The sequence below is a fragment of the Nicotiana sylvestris genome, chromosome 3 (assembly GCF_000393655.2).
Source record: "Nicotiana sylvestris chromosome 3, ASM39365v2, whole genome shotgun sequence".
Classification (NCBI taxonomy): Eukaryota; Viridiplantae; Streptophyta; class Magnoliopsida; order Solanales; family Solanaceae; genus Nicotiana; species Nicotiana sylvestris.
The window spans coordinates 95,490,925-95,513,531 of record NC_091059.1 but is presented as its reverse complement, the minus strand read 5'-3'; the positions used below and the strand labels follow the sequence as shown (position 1 = coordinate 95,513,531).

The window sequence follows — 22,607 nt, the reverse complement described above, 5'->3', positions numbered from 1 at the left end:
TTACTTCGCTTTTGGCTAAATATATTGGTGACTCTATTTTGCAAAAGTTATTTCTTTTGTGTGCTAAATGCTAATGTGCCGTTGTCTTTTTCACAAAAGTTCTTTGTCTGAAAGGGACAACTTTTGCGATATTTGGTATGTTTGCAGCAAATACTGTTTTTCTCTCTTAATTCTTTTATTTTTCCTTTTAAATTTTTGCATGATTGTCATTATGATTTGTGTAGCTTTTTGATTTCTTTCTAGATGGTAGAAGGTTTCCTAGAGAAAGCTGGAAGTAAGTGTTGATAATTTGCATTGTCAAATACATTACAAGAGGTTATTCATACAAATACAAAACTTGATTTTGGATGAAAGGATATTTTCATTTTTTGTTCATTGAGTAAAGGACTAGTATAACTGAGTGGTTATAAGCGCGAGAACATTGAAAAAATAGAGGAAGTTTTCTGTAACTGCGGGCTTACACTAAGGATCTGCCTTCAACACTTCTTCTTTTCTCTAGAATTATAGATGAGCTAACCAATAATAGACGTATGCTATTTGCAAATGTTATTGTGTTATTTGGTGAAACTCACAAAGGATCAACTAAAAGTTAGAATTATGGGAAAACACTCATGTAAGAGTTTTAGAATAAGTAGAAGTAAGTAAGAAAGTACATATGCGCGCAAATTTTGTCAGTATAAGAAGAATGAAGATGAAGCTGGATTAGTTGGGATCATAGTATCTAAACGTAGATAATTCATATATCTAGGCTCAGAGGTTTGGATGAATGACACGATAGATTAGACGAACTCGTGAAGTCTGTGTATTGACTTTTCAGATATTCAAAAGACTATCTTTTAGGAAAATTACGTGATAGATGAAAGAAATCACACAATAAAAAAAAGATGGTTGGATTCCAAGTCCAAGTCTTGAGTGATAATGCTGGAGAATCCTTCTTGGCAAGGGAAACAACCTTCGCCAAGGTTCCGAAGGAAAGATAGATCTGAACCAACACAATCACTATAATCATCCGTAGTGCAAGAAGAATGGTATGCGATTTGAAGAAGCTTAACAATGTAGGGACCCTTTTTTTCCAGGGTGGGGTGGGGTGGGGGAGGGGTTCTGACTTTGTCTTGGTTAAGTACTAGCTTAGTGCTGGACTATTTATTATCGATGAATTCTTATTTGCATTTAAAAAAAATTGATGGACCGAGTTACCTTGTACATGTACCATCGGAGGATGCAGGTACCCAGTGGATTAGTTGAGGTATAGACAGGGTGGTTCAAACACCACTGTTATAAAAATGAGATGATATAGATTTAAAATTACATGGAGGTAAGTTTCAAAAACATATAATCTCTCAAAATTGATGCAGCTTTAGCTAAAAATAGAACACAATTGAAGCAAAAGATCCGTATAGACGATCCAAATGGGCTGATATTAAGGCTTCGTTATTGTTACACTTACATTAGGTCCATTCTTTGTCAGAAGTCGTGTTATAACTCTTATATCCGTGTATCAGTATGTATGAGATTTAGAGAATTTCTAGATTTAGAGAACCCCTAATTTGTGTTAACATGCAAATTATTTGGTATTGGAATGAAATAGACCTGAATAAAGTGACATGGATATAGATGATTATTCATATAGCTGATGCCAAGCTAAATTACTGGGGCTTAGATAATTGATTGATTGATATTTGAATCCTTTATTGGAACTCATCCATTAGATTCTTCTTTTGAAGAGCTTAGAGTAGATGCATTCTCTTTTGAAGTTTGCTTGGGGTAGGGTCAGGTCATTGTGGAGCAGGTTTAACGTGGGAGGAGAGCAAGTCTTCTTTTTATTCTCCTCCTTTCTTTTTTCCCGTTTCTGTCCCCTTTCTGTTCCTGCCAAAATTTACAATCTGGGACATGTAAACCTGGTAGTTGTTTAGTTATCCTGATGTTTTCAAGCTTGACATAGATGGTGTCATGGTTTATTTTCCAGTGAAACACATTTTGGCTTCTTGAGGAAATTTCACCTTTGCCTTGGCACATTGTTTAGATGGGTGTAGGACATGAGAATGATATTGCAAGATTTTCAATATCGTACCAATCCTATGTGAACATGTCCTTTTGAGGTTCTGATGTGCTTTTATGTCTAAAGAACTCAGGGGTCATTTCGGTGGGTAAGGGATAACAAACTCGGGATAAAATGCGGGATTATTTTATCCCGCGTTTGGTTAAGAGTATTAATTGGTCCGTACAAAATGGTGGGATTATATGGGTTAGCTAATTCCATGGGATATCCTTATCTAATCCCATCCTGGTAACAAAACGACCCCTCAGTGTAGGAAAAAAACCCTATGATCATCCACATTGTGATAAAAAGTATTTAGAAATTTTAATTCACTTTTGTATACCACTTAATTCATCACAAAATTATTTGTGGAAGGATGTCATCACCTTCGCACGTCACTTTCGCTTAGTATCTGATGTTTTGATTTCTTCATGAAATATGATGTTTTACCTTTTAAAATTGCAGTCCGGGAAGCAATGCCTTTGTAGATTCAAGTTGTCTTCCCTTGGCAAAGATCAGATTTTGCATGATCCTAAAATTGTTGGGTTAGCCGATGCTGTTGAGGAGCGTATCAATGTAATTGTGAACAGTGGACGGGTATGGTTGCTGACTGTATTTAGCTTTTGTTATTTGAGGCTGAAGTAGTTTGTAAGTTCTTCATTGTGACTTTTGCATCCCATATTGTGATTGTTACTAATGATGGGACTGACATCAGATAACGAGATTGTGAGTCTATATCTGGTTTTACCTTCATTGAGCTTTAGATGGCTAGGATGAATCACTAAATTTCTATACCACATAAAATTTCAATGAAATTGTTTGGGCAATAGGTTAGTACTGAGGACCTTCATTCTATAGAAACAGAGGAGTTAAATGGTATATTTTCCTTTCTGATGGCTAAAATCATTGTTCAAGTAGCTTTTGAAATGTGTAATTTGAAGAAGATGGTCTTTCGTTGCTTTTGCCGTCGTCTAGGTGACAATTGATACATGTATTTTTATTTGCGACAAACTGTCATGTTGAAGTAGCACTATTAGGGATTACACTGTTTGAATGGAATAAGAAAAAAATAAGAGATGCAGTTCTCAAGTTATCCTCCTACCTTTATTTTTTTGTTTCTTTTTTGCAATCATAGGCTTTAAAATGCTGGAAAAATTGCTATGCCTGGGCTTAAGTGTAGATTCCTAGAAGGAGATCATTCTTTCTGCTTTTGTGGCTATTTGAAGCTGGAAATACATTCGTGCTCTCAGTTATTTGCATTATGTCATCCATCTTATTTTCCCCTTTGAAATGATTTTTGGCAATCTAGAATATCTATTTCTCTCTAAAGGAGCATCCATATTAGAATTGTGATAGTGCATTTTTCCACTGCAAATTTAGGGAAAATTCAGTTTTAAGGCATAGGATAGCCAGAAGGCATTACAACCTCACCAACCACTTCGGCCTAATCATCCCACTTCTTGTTCAAATACTAATAATTAAGGTGAAGCTGATTCAGGAACGATAAATATCTTTATGACTGTGAGAATACACGGGAGAAAATATGATTGATATTATTCACATATGTTAAACATGATACAATGAGCCCTATATATATATACATAACATATCCTACTCCTAATACATATGGGATTAGGGTTACATAACTATTCTAAAACTCCCCCTCAAGCTGGTGCATATAAATCATATGTACCGAGCTTGTTACATATGTAGTTAATACGACGACCAGTGAGAGACTTGGTGAAAATATCTGCAAGCTGATCATTGGACTTCACAAACTTTGTAGCAATATATCCCGAGAGTATCTTTTCTCCGACAAATTAACAGTCAATCTCAATGTGTTTAGTTCTCTCATGGAACACTGGATTTGACACAATATGAAGAATAACTTGATTATCACACACAAGTCCCATCTGACTAATCTCACCAAATTTTAACTCCTTGAGCAACTGTTTGATCCAAATTAGCTCACATGTCGCCATAGCCATTGTTCGATATTCTGCTTCTGCACTAGACCGAGCAACCACATTTTGTTTCTTGCTCTTCCAAGATACCAAATTTCCTCCTACTAAGACACAATATCCAGAAGTAGAACGTCTATCAGAAGGTGATCCTGCCCAATCAGCATCTGAGTATCCAACGATCTGCTCATGGCCACGATCCTCAAACAATAAACCTTTGCCTGGAGCTGATTTTATATACCGAAGAATACGAACAACTGCATCCCAATGACTATCACACGGAGAATCCATAAACTGACTCACAACACTCACAGGAAAGGAAATGTCAGGTCTTGTCACTGTAAGGTAATTTAATTTACCAACCAACCGCCTATATCTTGCAGAATCGCTAAGAGGCTCCCCTGTCCTGGCAGAAGTTTAGAATTCGGATCCATCGGAGTGTCAACAGGTCTACAACCTGTCATTCCTGTCTCCTCAAGAATATCTAAGGCATACTTTTGTTGTGAGATCACAATACTGAGCTAGACTGAGCGACCTCAATACCCCAAAAATACTTTAGTTTGCCCAGATCCTTAGTCTGAAAGTGTTAAAAGAGATGTTGCTTCAATTTAGTAATACCATCCTGGTCATTGCCGCTAATAACAATGTCGTCAACATAGACCACCAGATAAATACAGATACTTGAAGCAGAATGCCGATAAAATGCAGAGTGATCAGCTTCACTCCGAATCATGCCAAATTCCTGGGTAACTGTGCTGAACTTAGCAAACCAGGCTCGAGGAGATTGCTTTAGACCATAAAGTGACCGGCGCAAGCGACATGCAAGGCCACGAGACTCCCCCTGAGCAACAAACCTAGGTGGTTGCTCCATATAAACTTCATCCTCAAGGTCACCGTGTAAAAAAACATTCTTAATGTCTAGCTGGTAGAGGGGCCAATGGCGAACAATAGCCATGGATAGAAAAAAGGCGGACTGATGCTATCTTAGCCACGGGAGAGAAGGCATCACTGTAATCGAGCCCAAATATCTGAGTATATCCCTTGGCAACAAGACGAGCCTTAAGACGATCAACCTTACCATCCGGACCAACCTTGACTGCATACACCCAACGATAACCAACAGTAGATTTACCTGAAGGAAGAGGGACGAGCTCCCAAGTACCACTCGTATGTAAAGCAGACATCTCGTCAATCATAGCCTGTCGCCATCCTGGATGAGACAATGCTTCACCTGTAGACTTAGGGATGGAAACAGAGGACAAAGAAGATAGAAAAACATAATAGGGTGATGACAAACGATGATAACTTAAACCAACATAATGGGGATTAGGATTAAGGGTGGTCCGTATACCTTTCCGAAGTGCAATAGGTGTACTAGGAAGAGACAAGTCCGCAGTAGGAGCAGGGTCAGGTGCAGGACGTGAATCAGCTGGGCCTGATGCTGGGTGCGGACGACGATGATATGTCAAGAGTGGTGTTCCTGTGGCAGAGAGTCTAAGGGGAGCCACACTAGACTCTCCAATGGTAGGAAATGGTAAGACTTTTGAACGGAAGGTGAAGGAGGAGCTATAGACTCGGGTAAGACTTTTGTGGCGGAAGGTGAAGGAGGGGCTATAGTAGACTCCTTAAAAGTCGGTATAGGTAAGACCTCAGATATATCAAGGTGGTCAGAATGGTCAGAAGAGGTAAAGAAAGGTTTAGACTCAAAAAATGTGACCTCAGAGGACATAAAGTACCTATGAAGATCAGGTGAGTAACAACGATATCCCTTCTGAACATGAGAATAACCAAGGAAGACATACTTGAGAGCACGGGGAGCTAACTTATCTTTCCCAGGGGCTAAGTTATGAATGAAACAAGTGCTCCCAAAAGCACGAGGGGGAATAGAGTATAAGGGTGACTGGGGAAACAATACTGCATACGGAATCTGATTCTGGATGGGAGATGAAGGCATCCGATTAACCAAATAACAAGCTGTGAGAACTGCATCGCCCCAAAAACGCAACGGAACATGAGATTCAATGAGAAGTGTGCGAGCAGTCTCAATAATGTGCCTATTCTTTCCCTCTGCAACCCCATTTTGCTGAGGGGTATAAGGACAAGAGGTCTGATGAATAATTCCTTGAGAAGTCATAAACTGCTGAAATTGAGAGGATAAATATTCTAAGGCATTATCACTGCGAAAGTCGAATGGAAACACCAAATTGATTTTTAATTTCAGCACATGAATTCTGGAATATAGAAAACAACTCAGAACGATCTTTCATTAAGAAAATCCAAGTACATCTTGAATGATCATCAATGAAACTAACAAAATAACGAAATCCCAAGGTTGAATTGACTCTACTAGGACCCCATATATCAGAATGAACTAAAGAAAAAACAGACTCTGCATGACTCTCAATACTACGAGGAAAGGAGGCTCGGGTATGTTTCCTGAGCTGACATGACTCACATTCTAATGTGGATAAACTAGACAAACTAGGCACCATCTTCTGAAGCTTGGATAAACTTGGATGTCCTAAACGTCTGTGAATTAGGTCCGGAGGATCTGTAACTAGACATGCTTTGGAGGAATTGAGTGAGTTAAGGTAGTAAAGGCCTTCTGATTCAAGTCTTGTTCCAATCGTCTGTCCCGTACTGTGGTCCTGCATAATAAAAGAATCATCAATAAAATATATACCATAATGGAGGGCACGAGTCAAACGACTAACAGATGCAAGATTAAAAGGACAGCCAGGGACATAAAGAACGGAATCTAGAGTGACAGGGTAGGGGATTCGCTTGTCCAACACCTTTTGCTTTAGTTTGAGACCTATTGGCTAAAGTAACAGTGGGAAGAGACTGTGAATACGCAATATTTGACAAAAGTGATTTATTACTAGAGATATGATAGAAGCGGCTGAGTCCACAACCCATTGTCCAAGAGTACTAGACTGGGAAACACAAGCAAAAGAATTACCAGCAACAAAAGTATCAGTCTGAGCAACAGAGGCTACTTGTGGAGATGTCTGCTCACTTGCTCGATATTGAAGGAACTCATTATACTCCCCTTCAGATAAAGAAAATCCTTGTTTACCTGTAGTCTCGGTCTGAGCAACATAAGCATTTTTGGGTGGGCGACCATGTAAAGAATAGCACACGTCACGAGTGTGTCCAAGTTTATGACAATAAGAGCACTTGGGTCTAGATCTTCCAAAATGACCTCCTCCTCGTCTATTCTCCATAGTTTGAGATGCCCGATTGTCCACTGACTGGGATACGAGGACAGATAAGTCAAGTGTCTGTGATGAGCTCACTGGGTGATTTGGTGCTGCAGCAAGGCGAAGTAATTGAGAGAATAATTCATCAACTTTGGGGACAGTCGAACTAGCCAAAATCTGGTCACGTACTGAATCAAGGTCATTAGGGAGTCCAGCGAGTGTAAGAACTAGAAACATCTTCTGTTGTTGCTCTTGTTGCTTTTCAATACTAGCAGAAATTGGCATCAACGTCTCAAATTCTTCCATGACTGCCTGTACTGTCCCAATTAAGTAGACATATCCAATACCCGTTTCTTCAAGCTTGTCATTCGCGATATTACATCATAGAAACGAGATATATCATTAGTGTATAAATGACGAGCCTTTTCCCAAACTAAATTAACATGTCTGGAATGGACGGAACAAGGGCATCAATTTGGAATCAATAGATCGCCATAAAATACTACATAACTGAGCATCGACCTTCTCCCAAAAGTGTTTTGGCCTTTTCATCACCTTCGCTAGCCTTTTTTGTTAAATGATCTTGAACTCCTTGACCTCTACACCACAACTCGACAGACGAAGCCCAAGCTAAGTAATCATAACACCGGAACTGCCAGAACTCGGGTTTTTAGACCCGAAAGCATCGACTCCCAAAGACATCATTGGATTATCACCAAATAACAGAAAGAATTAACTGACAACTCGCTGAAACAGATGAAGGAAACACTGTTTTTGCCGGAAAATTACTGTAGCTGCCGGAAAAAGTCTGTGTATTCATCGGAAAAACTCAAAGTGGTCGGAATCAAACGAAAAAGGTATGGATAGACTCGGAATTACTAGGCGATCCGACTGTCCAACTGGAAGATTTTCAAAAAATGGTCGGAACAGTGTTCACGCGCCGGCGCGTTGGGCGCGTATGTTGGATCTCGTCGGGAAGTTCTGGCGCGTGTAAGGGAGTTTTCCGGTGGGGTTTACTGGGGTTTGGTCGCCGGAGCCTGAGGAGTCTTGTGGTGGTGTTGGTTTTTTGCATACACCAACAGAAATTGATGTGATTACGGGCAGCCTTCTAAGTCACCGGAAAATTGCACGGCGATGAGGTCTTTCTTCCCGGAAGTCGCTGGAATGATGCACAACGATAGGTTTCTCACTAAAGCTCTGATACCATGTGAGAATACACGAGAGAAAATATGATTGATATTATTCACATATGTTAAACATGATACAATGAGCCCTATATATATACATAACATATCCTACTCCTAATACATATGGGATTAGGGTTACATAACTATTCTAACAATGACTAACAGGTCCATAATCGAAAAAGTAATAAAGAAGATGCCTATCTATAAAGCATTGATTTGAAGAGGGAAGAAGTCCCACAGAGAGACGATATGTGGGCGTTCCCAAATTGGCCGCTATTCAGGTAAAGCCAATATAATTCACGCCTGTTGGCGTTTCAACGTACCTTCTCCTTTCAGGGCCTGTTGTGGTGCCAAGTTGTCCCTATTGTAAAAGTTTCTTCTTTTGTCCGGCATTTTTGAATATCTTCAACTCACTGTTATAGGTTCTACTTGTGCTGCAAAGTCTCGTTTTGATTTTAGCTATGTTGTCGATACTTACTGTTTCCCAAGTCTCATGTAGTTTTACTAACTCGATAATTATGACATTTTACTGGCTGAATAAGTTAGATACTTGGGAAATAGATGTAGATTATTAGTTGTTTCTCTCTTTCTCCACATTGTGGTTGGGGCTTATACAGTTTGGAAAAAGTTTTCATTTTCAAATTTACTACAACATTTTCCCCGGACCCCGCGCATAGCGGGAGCTTAGTGCACCGGGCTGCTCTTTTTTACTAACATTTTCTGCTGAAAAACTTATTCTTATGAGAAGTTATTTGGAGAAAGAGGAGACTTTCATATTCCAGCACCAATAAACACCAGTATTTCTGGAAGAGAAGATAGACTGTAGAAGAGAGGGGCTGCAAACACAGCTGTTAGTGCTCCATAGCTCTTAAATCCCTCACGGATAAAAATGTGAGAGTAAGAAAATAGGACAGAGAGATTAGAACCTGTTATCACCAACTTAAAATCTCACATCAGAAGACAATGTTGAGAAAAGAGATGGATCCAAAATGGAGTGGTATTGTGCGAGGTCTTTACCCTGGTGGATTGATGTTTTTGATGGGAAGGAGCCAAAGAGAGACCCGGGGGGGGGGGCTGCTGGATGGAGGATCAAGACAGTCTTCTTTAAGTTATCATCCCTTATCTGTTAATTTTGATAACCATATATAGTCTGATATAGGTCAGTTGAGTTTCTAAGTTCTAACCAGGATGGAATTATGATTTCCCGCTTTATTTTGGCATTTCAGATTTACCGATGTACTTGGCGACGCAATCCATCATCGTCCTTGGCAAATGATTGCATCACTGCATTGGCGGAGGGGATGAGCTCTACTTTGTATAATCACTTTCTTGTTCTTCTTTGGCGCAATGGTGATCAAGCATATCTGAGTAGGACGGATCTGACTGCTGATTCTGAGTGGGAGTCCTTTCAAAGTGTAATATCACAAATATGCAAAGAGTCTAGTCATAATTCTGAAAAGCTTTCAGATTCTGTTTCATGCTCTTCATGGGAGTTCCTTATTAACAGCAGATATCATAAGCAATACAGCAAAAGCTATCCTATATCTGGATTTTCAGAAACTTCAATTGATCAGCAGGGATCGTATTCACCTGGATCATTCGTGGATACGTCACATAATGCTGAAAGTTCGTTGTATGCAGAATTGCTGGCAGAGACCCTAGATACACTGCATACTGTATACGAAAGTTTGAAACTAAACAACCTCCGTAAACGGTAACATTCCTGTTTACATTTATTGTTTCATCAGCTCATTTGTCATTTTAAACCATCTTTTATGTTCATTCTTTCATTTGCGCTGTTAACACTAGTTCTTTATGCTTCTCTACAAGTACTATTGCTAAGGAACATTGTGCTTTCTCTGGATAGACAACAATCAGAGGGGAAAAAGGAGTCAGTTCCTGAAACATTTATGCATTTCAAGTACAAGGAAACCTAATCTGGAATTTAAGTTGTCATATTTACAGCCTACTACATATCCTCCTATGTTTATCAAAAATAATGTTGGTCTATCTGTGTTACCTGAAAGAAAAGAAACACGGGGAAAGATAGGACTCAGGAGTCAGTTCCAGATCCTCTCACATTTGACCTTTGGAGAAAGTTTCCTAAATCTGATATTTCAGATCTGCTGTTAATTCAGCTTTGATGCCCATTGTCTCTCCAAATTATTGTATTTATATACAGTGAGCTGTGATGCCCTTTTTCAATGTATGTGTTGTAGATCTGTCTGTTTGTCCCAAAAGAAATAAAACCAACACTCTCTTAGATATCTTTTGATCTTTTTACCTGAATTTGGAGCCCTTCTTCAGGATACATAAGAAGGCAATATAGTAAAGTCTTGGAGCTTTTATAGTATCAGTCTATCAGACTGGTGCCAGTGAATATAATTCAATGGTGACCGATGTCACGACATTTGCGTCGTCATTCTAGTTGGATAAGATGACTACTGAGAAAGTTTTGAGCTATCCTGCTGATTTAACAGTCGTATCTCTAAGCCACTATTTTTGTAATGTTGGTCTGTGAATTGGAGTGGCAAATGGTGCACACAGTTTTTTTGATAAGTTATGGTGCACACAGTGGCTAAAGCTTTAGCTTATCTGCCTTCAGAGTTGAATAAAATCTTGTAATTAATATCTCTGAGTAGAAGTATTTTAGTTGTGAAATTTTTAATGCTTTTTTCACAATTTTATCATATTTCTGGAGATACAGATTGACCAGATTCTATATGTAGTGATCTGCATTGCTCTTGCAAATAAATAGGAAAAAAAGGAAAAAGAGAAGATGGTTTCACATTACATAGGTTGTTTGAGATTTCTGTGGAGTCCTTTGTTTTTACTTCTAACGACTTGTTTGCTATCCAATAACCATATCTTGTAAAAGTAAAAATGCAAGATTCTCTAGAAATGAGCTCTGTTTGCTGTAATATAATCTATCTGGCTGAAATTTAGGGTAACCTTCCATGATGTGCTGATCCCGACCAATATGGCATACCGATAGCTAATGTTATGTCAGAAGATCCAAAAGGAGAAAAACGAAAAAAGAAAAAAAGAAAAAAAAGAAAAAAAGACAAGTAAGTTGTGCATGAATTTTCTTTTGGTTTCGTTAGCTTGCAACTCTAAGCTTGATATTTTGGGGTAATTTTGATTTGGAACTCGCGTTGCTTGTTAGTTGGAAACTTTATTTAATATGAGATGAATGACTTTATATGCCATTGCCACCTTCCTTTCCCAGGGGAGGGAGGTGGAATGTCTCTGCTGGTTAATTGATTTTCTAGTGGGTAAAATATATCTTGCCAATGGATCAACACTGTGAGTTGGACTTGATGTTAACAGTTCAAAATATATTTGTAGATAAAGAGCAATTTTTTCCTGTATTAACTCATTGACTTCTGCAGTTTTTTCTGATGTGTTAGTAAAATCTCTTTCGCTTATTGCGCTTCCATAATCTCATGTGGTATCCACTTAAAATACTAAACTTAATGCAGAGATTTGGGTCTTCTGGTGGTTCTATTATGTGATATTGCTGCTTTCCTGCACGAAGATTGCTACTTGGATCATTATATACGCGACTTTCCTTGCCTCTCAAAAGGCCGTGAAGTATCTCTCACCTCATCCCCCAAGAAAATTCCTCCTAGTTTATTCAGGTGGCTTGAGTCCTGCTTGAAGCATGGGTGTAGTTCTGCTAGTATCAGTCATCTCCCATCTTTGATCTTCAAAGATGGAAGTTCTGTTGTCAACTGGGGACGGAAAATTGTATCGTTCTATAGCTTGTTATGTGGCGCTGAGCTTTTGGGTAAAAGGTTATCTTCTGGGGTTTCTTGTGCTGTTGCATCTGGATCATTTAATACTCCAGAGGAACTAACTATCTTGGCAATGGTTGGAGAAAGAGTAGGTCTACAGCAGTTAGACTTGTTGCCTGCTGGAGTTTCCCTTCCTCTTCGAGATGTGAGTGAAGAGCTAAAAGAAATTTACATCTGAGGTTTCCAATCCAAAATAAGGAAGTGCAAAATTTGGTTATTCTTGATCTATTTGCTTGAACATACAAATAGGCCAACCGGAGATGTTGCATAATGAGATCTTTTACCCTAAATGGACGTACAATCTTCTCCTTTTAATTGCATCAGTTCACATTACAAAATTATACTCAGATGTTTCCATGCACTCAAGATTTTCTTTTTTGGTTGACTTGCTTTTTATTAACAAAAGGGGTGATTTTGTTCTTATGCAGGCATTGGATAAATGTCGTGAATCTCCTCCAATGGATTGGCCTGCTGCTGCTTATGTTCTTCTTGGCCGGGAGGATTTGGCTTTCTCACGCTTAGCATATTCAAGAAAATCTGTGGAGCTTGAGCCCCACATTAATGTAAATATGACATGTATGTCCACTCCTTACATGTTGAACCTGCATCCGGTGACAATTCCTTCCTCAATATCTGACACAATAGAGTCAGATGATAACAAGCTAGAGGATGTAGATTCTGTTGAGGGATCTGTGGCTGATGGTATGGAGCATATTTTCAACTCTGGCATCCAGTTGCGTTATGGTCGTGATCTGCGGTTGAATGAGGTCGGTTTATTAATATTGCGCATCACTGAAATAGATGTTAGCAGGCACTGTTTTTCACTAAAATACAACCTTGCCACACTTATAGGAGCTATTCACGAATTAACTGATGAGAGAGTGATACTTACCCTCAACTGGGTGGCCATCCAATAACTCTTCTCTAAAGAGTCAATCCACATTCATTTCTTCAGGGAAACCTAACTGTCGTGTCATAAATACTGACTTCATGTCATTTTTATTTATAATGTGAAAACCACAGTGTTTACTTGATGATGTCAATAGACCATTAACTTAGTTTCTCTGGCATACCTGATTTATTCATTTGCTAATTTCATCACAAAGTTCCATGCATGGTCGAGTGCTGTACTTGTGTAATTTGTTTATTCTTCTTCACTATCATTAAAAAGTGATTTTGCTTTCATAGGTTAGACGTCTTCTATGCTCTGCTAGGCCTGTCGTTATTCAAACACCTGTTAATCCAACTGCGTCAGATCAGGACCTCCAACAGGTATACTGTTTCAATAATTTGGTAATGTTCTTTTTAGTTGGAACTTCATGACCCCTGTAACTAGCACTGACTATTTTTTGGACTTTGTTAGCTCTCTGATCTTAGTATAGCTTTTTTTTTTTTTTTTTTTTTTTTTGTATTAATAGAGCTGACAGTCATCTCTCTTTGTAACCTTTTGTTTCCTTATGCATCTTCGTGATGCCTTTTTATTGATAACACCTTTATCAATTTTTTTGGGTAATGTGCTACATGTACTATAAATAAGGCTACCTGTTTTCCCAGTGCTACTAATAGGGTAATGACAACAGTTCTTTTTTCCTGAGTGAATAACCCCCCCACCCCCCACCCCACCCCCAGAAAAAAAAGCTAAACTATCTCACCTTTGTCAGTTTCCTATTTAAACTATCCGGTGTTCCCAAAGCCTCCTAAACTATATTCCTCTTTTCTTAAAATTCCCCGTTATTATCTGGCAAAATGCGTGAGATAAGTTGCAAAAAGGCATGTGATGGATGAATAGCCATCAAAATGGCTCCACATGGCCGTGCATAACGGCTAATTAAGCTTATCCTTTTTTAAATATTATATCTATTTTTTCTCTTGATTTCCTTTATATTCTAGGTTTTCTTCATTTTTACACCTTTCTTCATTTTTCACCCTTCTTTTTCATTTCTCCATTTGGTTTCCCTCTGATTTTTTTTCCCTCTCTTGTTTCTTCTGAACTATTTATTCTCTTTCTTGTTTTAGCCTTCTTTCATTTCTTACCCATATTGTTGAAAGAACACCCATTTATATCTTCTTATTAAACACAATAGAGAATGGAGTTGCTGCCCGTTTGGTTTCTTCTTTGTGGAATCTTTTTTTGTGTAATCTTGTTTGTGTAATATAAGATGATTTCCCAGAAATGCAACTCTATATGCTTTCTTCTGATTTTTTTTTGCTGCAAAGTGAATGTAAACAAATGGTTATTTAAGTGGAATCTAGCATAAAGCGCAACCACAACTAAAGCTAGAAATAACACATTGCATTGCATCCTACTTGGCCAAAATGCCCAGAATTAAACCCTAGCTTAGGTGAATATTGTTGGGGGGGGGGGTTTGCGGACACCAGATAGTTTAGATAGGAAACTAACAAAAAGTGATAGTTTAGAGAGGTTTTATGGTGTTAAATAGCCATAAGAACATGTACTAGCCGCACCTCTAATAATTCAACGAGGAGGTTTTGATTAAAAGAGGAATATAGTTGAGGAGGTTTTGGGGACTCTAATTAGTTTAGGTAGGAAACTAACAACAATGTGATAGTTTAGGTTTTTTTTAGGGGTATTCACTCTTTTTTACCTATAAATTGTCACCATGTGCTTCTTTTTCTCTTCTGCTGGTTGTTTTTAACTACTGTTGAGTGTTGACCTCTTGACCTTGCAATTTATATGTCCATGGACCGTCCTTATGTTACTATCTACCAACAAGTTACTATTGCCTATTAAATTACCGATCTAATAACCTACATATGTTTTCTTTGTAAACATCTTGAGCCGAGGGTCTATTGGAAACATCCTCTCTACCTTCACAAGATAGGGATAAGGTCTATATACACACTATTCTCTCTAGACCCCACTATGTGGGATTGCAATTGGTATGTTGTTTGTTTTCTTTGTAAACAGAATTTACCTATTAGGGTACATAGAGTTGGTAGGTGTTGGCAAGCTAGCTAACTGACTGGCAAGTAGATGTATTGGCTCAGATTATAACTTTTTTTCCCTGTGCTCAATACTTGAATAAAAGGGAAGAAAACGGAATACTGTTCCTTTTCCTTTCTTTTCCTATTTCCCTCATGCCAGAGATAGTTCCAGTCTCTGTCCACATATTTCATTAACTTTTAAAATCTATAAAAGGCTGATCGAGTGATCTGGCTTATTTCTTATATTGTAGCACTCAGACCTATCTAGTGCATTCTCTTTTTGGGATAATGGTGTTGACTCATGTCCAACATGGTATGTCGAGTCGGGCTGTACATTGTTATTGTGACATATGACCATGTGCATCACTTTATCCTTTACATCTCACATACACCTGCGAGTGTCTGTCTGTCACATAGATTCTCTTATTTCTTTTCTTTAGGCTCAGTTATGGCAGCTTGCTCAAAGGACTACTGCCCTTCCCTTTGGCCGTGGTGCATTTACACTTGCTACAACCTGCACTCTCTTGACGGAGGTACCATTCTTTACTTTCTTCTACAATTGGAATAGTTTAGCATAGTCTTTGATCGACAATATAGCAGCTGGACCTTGTGGTGTTTTAAGGAAGTTGTTTTAACATCTGCAGGCGCTCACGGTTCCCAAGCTTGTCTTGGCAGGTCGGTTGCCAGCACAGCAAAATGCAACGGTATGTCTGGTCAAATTCCAGTGAACATCTATTTCTTTCTATGTATGTATTTCTTTAAAGTAGCTGTTCAGTCTTGAGATAATTGAGTGGAGTCAGGTTGATTCCTTTTACTTACTGAACGTAGATGGACACATAACATCGATGAATTAATTTTATCCTTGAAGTGTGTTCTTTTGCATGATGTTTAGTAGATTTATGCCAACTAATGTGGTACATTTTCCTTTGGCATTGCCCACATTTCAGCATTATTATATTGGTTGATTTTCTTTAGTCATTTGTGACCAGTATCCTAACCACCTAATAGGGGTGTCAATGGTTCGGTTCGGCTGGTTATTTCATAAAATTTGTACCATATCAATTTTTCGGTTATTCTATTATGTATAACCAAAATTAGACTTTTTGAAACCGTCCCAATCATGTCGGTTTCACTTCGGTACCAGTACGGTTCAGTACATTTTCGGTATTTTTCGTAAATGTCATGTAAAATTCACCAGTAGAAGTAGAATTCAATAGCATACGTTCTTTTATAGGACTTAGCAAAACTTTCTACACATTTTTACTAATTTTTTTTGATAAGGTAAATTGTATTAATCAAAAGGGAGAAAAAACTCCCGTATACAAGAAATATACCAAAAAGTAGGGAATTTACATCAAAACATGATTCTCTACAAAAAAACGCCCAATCTTCTATACAACTAGGGGCTATATGAGTGCACCAAAAAGCGATCAAAGATAAAAGACTATTCTTAAGATGTGAAAAAGAAGACTCAATCCCCTCAAAAGCTCTCCTATTTCTCTCCCCTCAAACTATCCACATGAGAGCTAATGGGGCGAACTTCCACGCCTTTTGCTTTCTTTTTCTACGGAAACCGGCCTAGCTATATAACATTTCCTTTACAGTGCTTGACATCACCCATTGGACACCAAAAAGATTCAGGATTGCCCTCCACAAACCCGAGGACACAGGGCAATGCAACAAAAGATGATCAACTTCTTCCTATGAGCTTTTACACATGTAGCACCAGCTAACAAGTGTAATTCCTCTCTTTCGCAGATTTTCAGCAGTCAAGATCACTCCCCTCGCTGCTAGCCATGAAGCACACCTTCGTGGGCGCCTTAGGAATCCAGATCGAGAAGTATGGGAAAGTGGCCTCCTCTCTCATCAACATACTCTGGTAAAAGGACTTTACGGTGAACAAACCATCACCACGCAACCCCCATCTCCAAGAATTACAAGATGGCTGGGGCCTGTCTTGCCCATATAGCAGTGCCAACAAATCTGGGAGCTTTGCAATCTCTCAATCTTGCATTTTCCTTCTAAATGAGAGGTCCCGTACTACCCCCCCTTCATGCTCCTTGCGAATCTGTTGGACCATCAATTCCTTCTGGTTTGAAACTCTGAAGACGTGGGGGAAAGAGACCCTCAAAGTATCCTCTCCACATCACCTGTGATTCCAAAAGCTGATTCTCCTCCCATCTCCCACCCAGTAAGTGATGTTGCTATTGAAGGCTTCCCAATTCTTCATGATGCTCCTCCACATGCCACACCTGAAAGGTGCTGTGATTGCCTTGGTCCTCCAACCCCCTCCTGTGGAATCGTACTTTTCTACTATGACCTCTCTCCATAAAGCATGCTCTTCTACCCCGAATCTCCACAGCTACTTCCCCAACCAAGCTCTGTCGAATACTCTAATATCTTTTACTCCAAGTCCACCCCACTTCTTTGGGGAAGTGACTGTCTGCCAATTCACTAGATGAAACTTTCTAGTTCCATTCGTTGCATCCCAAAGAAAATTCCTTTGAAGCCGCTCCAGTTTATCTGTGATGCTCACAGGAGCTTGCAACAGGGACAAGTAATAGGTGGGCATACTCGATAAAGTGCTTTTAATAAGCACTTCCTTACCGTCTTTTGACAAGTACCGTTTCTGCCAGCCTGCTAATCTTTTTTCAGCCCTTTCGATCACTGGATTCCAAACCGTAGTATCCTTATGCGAAGCACCCAATGGGAGACCCAGGTAAGTAGTGGGAAGAGAGCCCACCTTACATCTGAGAACATGAGACAAAGCATCAATGCCAGCAACCTCACCCACCGGGAAAATCACACACTTGCCGAGGTTAATTTTGAGTCCTACTGCGGGACCTGCTTCAGGTAGGTCAACTGATCCATATCGGCATCACAAAAAAACAGGGTGTCATCCACAAAAAGCAAATAAGAGACTCTTCGGGCACTGAGCACCTCGATCGGAGCTGAGAATCCTCTGAAGAAGCCTCCACTCGTCGCACGATCCATCATTTTACTCAGAGCATCCATCACTAGAATGGATAGCATGGGGATATGGGGTCACCTTGCTTGAGACCCCTGGAGCTGCCAAAGAAACCAGTCTGTTTAAATGGTGATGAATTAAAAAAACATGAAAGATGACTAGAGTATAGACCCATCAGTTATTCAACATCAACGTAAAAGAAACCAAGTAAAAGCAAAGAAAATATAAATCACATGAGTGGAAAGATATTAACCAAACTGAGACTCAAGAATAAAGTCTATATTAAATATTCAAAAAGATAAATCTAAATTATATGAAAGGAAACAAATTCAATACATTGTAGTTTGCTACTCATAATCGCTAGAATACTTTGTGTCTTGCTAATAAAGATACTTGGAATAACTTAGTTTAAGTATAAGTAGCATAATAGGTTTTAGGAATTAGTATTTTGTTTAATTACTTGTTGGCTTGTAACATTTTTCATAATTCCAAGGCCCAATAGAAAATTTAATGCTTTATTCGTTTCAAACTTACTATATAAATATTCCACTGGTAAAATTTATTCGGTACGGTTCGGTAGTTTTTCGGTTTATTTTTATAAAATAAAAAACCTACCCTAATTATCTGTACGGTTATAGATTTATATAAAAACGTATGGTTTCTCTAAAAGAAACCTAAAAATCGGTTCGTTGCAGTGCGGTTCGGTCGGTTTAGTTGGTTTTCAAATATCCATTGACACCCCTACCACCTATATACCCCTTAGGTCCATGTCTACCTTGCCGGAGTTATGCATTTGTGAAGGTTTTTGTGTTAATCTTGCCTCTTGTGCTTGTTTAGGTTAATTTGGATCCAAATGTTCGGAATGTTCAAGAATTCAAATCTTGGCCGGAGTTTCACAATGCAGTTGCTGCGGGACTAAGACTTGCTCCACCTCAGGTTCAGTTATGCTCCTGAAATACTTTATCCATTCTGCATGTGGTTTCCTCCCACTGTTGTTCCAGTGTCTTACGTAGATAGTTTTCTAATTGCTCAGTTGATATCGTTTCCTAATGTTCTGATGCATTGTCATGTGCTTATGCAGGGAAAAATGTCAAGAACATGGATATTGTATAACAAACCTGAAGAGCCCAATGTTGTTCATGCTGGATTATTACTTGCTTTGGGATTACATGGACATCTTCGCGTCTTAACTATAACTGATATATACCAATATTACTCTCAGGTTGTTTATTTCTTTTAGGGCCGATCTTATTTTAAGCAAGTGCTTTCCTCCTTACCTAAATTACAATATTCTTTTCATATTTCAGATTCAACGTATTTTACACATCATACTTTTATTTGTACTGCATATATCATGTAACATATGATCCTGCTCCTATTGGGGGAAAAAGGAAATGATGAATTTTGTGAAAGCTACTAAAGTAACTATTTGGTACTGTCGACTTACATTGGAGCTAGAGTGCTATGTTTCTTTCTGAAAAGGAAAAAAGGGAGTTAAAAGCTAGAATGCTATGTGATTATGCAAAGTAGAATTTTTTTGTATTACACATGAAGGTTGGGAGGGTAACTACAGCCTGTGTAGTTGAAGTTGTCATCTTGGTAGAATGAAGACTTTTAAGTGGCATCAATCCGTTTTCATGTTTGTTTGAAGTAACAATAGTCAGGTTTCAAGATCTTTTCGAGTATATTACAATTATAAGTTGGAAAGATTAGGTTCGCATATGGAGGTGGAGTTGAATGCATTATGAATCAAGTGTTGTCAAAGGCACGCTTAAAGTGTGCTTAAGCCCTGAAGCGAGATGCTAAACATGTTGAGCGCTTTACCTCGCTTAGTGAGCGCTTCTGTGTCGTCATCAAGGCTCTACGACATACTTTTCTTTGCCAACGAGCATAATCCTAAAGAGGCAATACTGAACAATTGATATTTCAGTTTATCGTAATTGTTTTCTATTTCTTTGTTTATATATATATATATTTCATGCTTATAATTAATAGGTTTGGACTACACATACATATTTATATTTTTTCCCACATTTGAGCCTTTCTTTATTAAAACACGTGCTTTATTTGCGCTTTGCGCTTAAAGCCCCAATGGACCTTAGAGCTTTTTTGCGCTTTTCGCCCTTGATAACACTGTATGAATCTATTAGACACATGCTTATTTTCTGCTCCCGGTGATGTTGTCCCTTGTAGGAACACGAAAGTACAACTGTTGGATTGATGCTTGGCCTTGCAGCATCATACAGGGGAACTATGCAGCCAGCAATCTCAAAGGTAAGGAATGATTCTTCATTTTTCCCATTTCCTATTCCATTCTTGTCATATCTTTGCTCCACCTACTGTGAATATGAAATGTTGGAACAAAGAGTTCTTATTTTCCTTGTGATCTCTGATCATCTAATTACGAGCCGTCGCTTCACGGCCTACGCATATTTTAGTTAAGTAGAGTACTTGTAAACTACACTAGTAGTGTTATTTAGGAGTCGTCAACACAGGTATGTACATATCTGATTGCTGTTTTTTTATCTTTCCTTTTGGTGGGTGGAGGAAGAGGATAAATAGAAGGTTGTAGCTGATAAAGTCTCGTGGAAGTAACCTATGCTAATGAAGTTAACAGACATACTGCATGAAGTTTTGATTGTGTCAGCAGATCTTAAAACCTTTATCAACTTTCAGCTAGCTTAGGCCATGGCCTTATTATTGCCAGGATATTCTCATCAAGCTTCCTTACACTTCATTTGTTGTTCTCAACAACATATAGCTGTCTGCTGCCAGATTGTTTTACTTTTCGAAGCTTAGGAGGATAACTCATAATAATTCGACGAGTAGAGTGCCTCTTAGTTTATCTGCAGATAGGAAGTTGCCGTATTCTTGTTGCTAAACTAGCTTAGTGTAACTTTGATTCTTTTATTTCAACGCATTTTTCAGTTAGAGCACTCCAGATCTGCCCTTGTCAGTTACTGAATGATATTTCCTACTTAACAATCAGTACTGGCATTCAAACGTCCCTTATTATTGGGTGCCTTATCTGCTTTATTAATTTTGTATCTACTTTCTAGTTGCAGTTTATCGAATTTGTCATTGGATGTGCTTTTCTCGTTTTCCTTCTAACGAATCAGGAATCTATTTGATCTCCATGCAGTCTCTCTATGTTCATATACCATCACATCATCCATCTTCCTTTCCGGAATTGGAGTTGCCAACCCTTTTGCAGGTAATGTTGCAGGATTACCTCCTAATTTTGCATGCATTGTAAATCTGTGAAAATGTTGAATTCTCAGTGGAGATTGGTCTTCTCTATGGATTTATCTTTTATTTGCAGTTCGTTTAGGTCATCATACTCTTGCTTCTGTTCTATTAAGCTTCAGTGTTCAGCCGAAGTGCTGTACTGATCCTTACCTCATTTTATCATTTTCGTCTAAAATAATTTCCTCTTTGTCCCCTAGTAGATTTTCATTCTATGTTAATATACTTGCTAGCAAATCAGAACTGAATATATGTTTCATGCTTCCATGATATCCTTACTCCAATATGTTTCTGTTCTTTTTTCCACCTATTAACTTTTAGAAGAGTTAAAGGTATGTGTTTCCTCCTACCTAATAAAAAATGGTTTGTGTTTCCTCCTCCATGCACTTGTGTTAAAGTGATGTTTTTTTTGAATTTTTATTTTGTGGTAAACAATCAACCTCTTTAATGAAGTATCTTTGACTTGAAAAATGATTGTTCGTAAGGTGTATTGCTTTTCAGGCAGCAGCTCTCCTTTCTGTTGGGCTTTTATATGAGGGATCGGCACATCCCCAAACAATGCAAATTCTTCTGGTACTTTCTTCTCTAAATCTTGGAGGTCTATACACTCCTGGAGTTTTCTTGGATCATCTGTTGGTCAAGTGTTGAACAGTCACTGTGTATTATTCGGTAGTTGGTCTCGACTCAAGATTAGTGTTCACCTTATTCGAATATATGGAAACTTGAAACTTGATTTCTTATTTCTGGTGCATGACTGAGTTTTTGCTTTTGTTGTTCCTCAATTTTAGTTAGGAGCAGAGGGCTACTGAAAGCTAACTGGAGTACTAGGACAATTGATCTTGTGTGGCATTCATTTTAAATAATTTGTTCCTCTGGAAGTTATTGTAGGGAATTGCAGAATTATTTGTTTCTACTTATAAGTTCTGGCATTAAAGTGAAAAGGAGTAGGTGATTATAGATAGTTCATAATGATCTTGCTTGTGTGCAAGAAGAGATGGCTTCTTATTGGACCAAAATGGTAATATAGCGTTAATCCAAGTTTTATGCATGTTTTCATGAATTTAACCACTGGTAGCTGGTTTGCAGGGTGAAATAGGTCGTAGAAGTGGAGGAGATAATGTACTTGAAAGGGAGGGTTATGCAGTTGCTGCAGGGTTTTCACTGGGATTGGTCGCGTTGGGTATGATTGAAAGATCACATGCATCATTATGGCTATTGTCTGTCTCTAAGTGTTTTTGGTTTAACTGAAGGTCGTGGAGAA

General features: G+C 38.5%; 1 protein-coding gene across 3 annotated transcripts in view; it reads left to right on the top strand.

The window, feature by feature from the left end:
* Window positions 1–22,601, top strand: part of LOC104215933 (anaphase-promoting complex subunit 1) — a 28,242-nt gene extending 5,641 nt beyond the window's left edge. For 2 of the 3 annotated variants that reach the window (XM_070170895.1, XM_070170896.1), the window contains 13 exons: window positions 2,504–2,635; window positions 9,616–10,103; window positions 11,872–12,331; window positions 12,615–12,953; window positions 13,375–13,458; window positions 15,573–15,665; window positions 15,777–15,836; window positions 18,938–19,036; window positions 19,182–19,322; window positions 20,294–20,374; window positions 21,243–21,314; window positions 21,848–21,919; window positions 22,433–22,601. In XM_070170895.1, coding sequence (XP_070026996.1) covers window positions 2,504–2,635; window positions 9,616–10,103; window positions 11,872–12,331; window positions 12,615–12,953; window positions 13,375–13,458; window positions 15,573–15,665; window positions 15,777–15,836; window positions 18,938–19,036; window positions 19,182–19,322; window positions 20,294–20,374; window positions 21,243–21,314; window positions 21,848–21,919; window positions 22,433–22,594 — 2,283 coding nt within the window. In that variant the 3' untranslated portion in view covers window positions 22,595–22,601. Of the gene's footprint in view, window positions 1–2,503; window positions 2,636–9,615; window positions 10,104–11,871; window positions 12,332–12,614; window positions 12,954–13,374; window positions 13,459–15,572; window positions 15,666–15,776; window positions 15,837–18,937; window positions 19,042–19,181; window positions 19,323–20,293; window positions 20,375–21,242; window positions 21,315–21,847; window positions 21,920–22,432 lie in introns of those variants that run through there. The other variant, XR_011406101.1, reaches the window with a different exon arrangement.
* The last annotated feature ends 6 nt before the right edge of the window (window positions 22,602–22,607 follow it).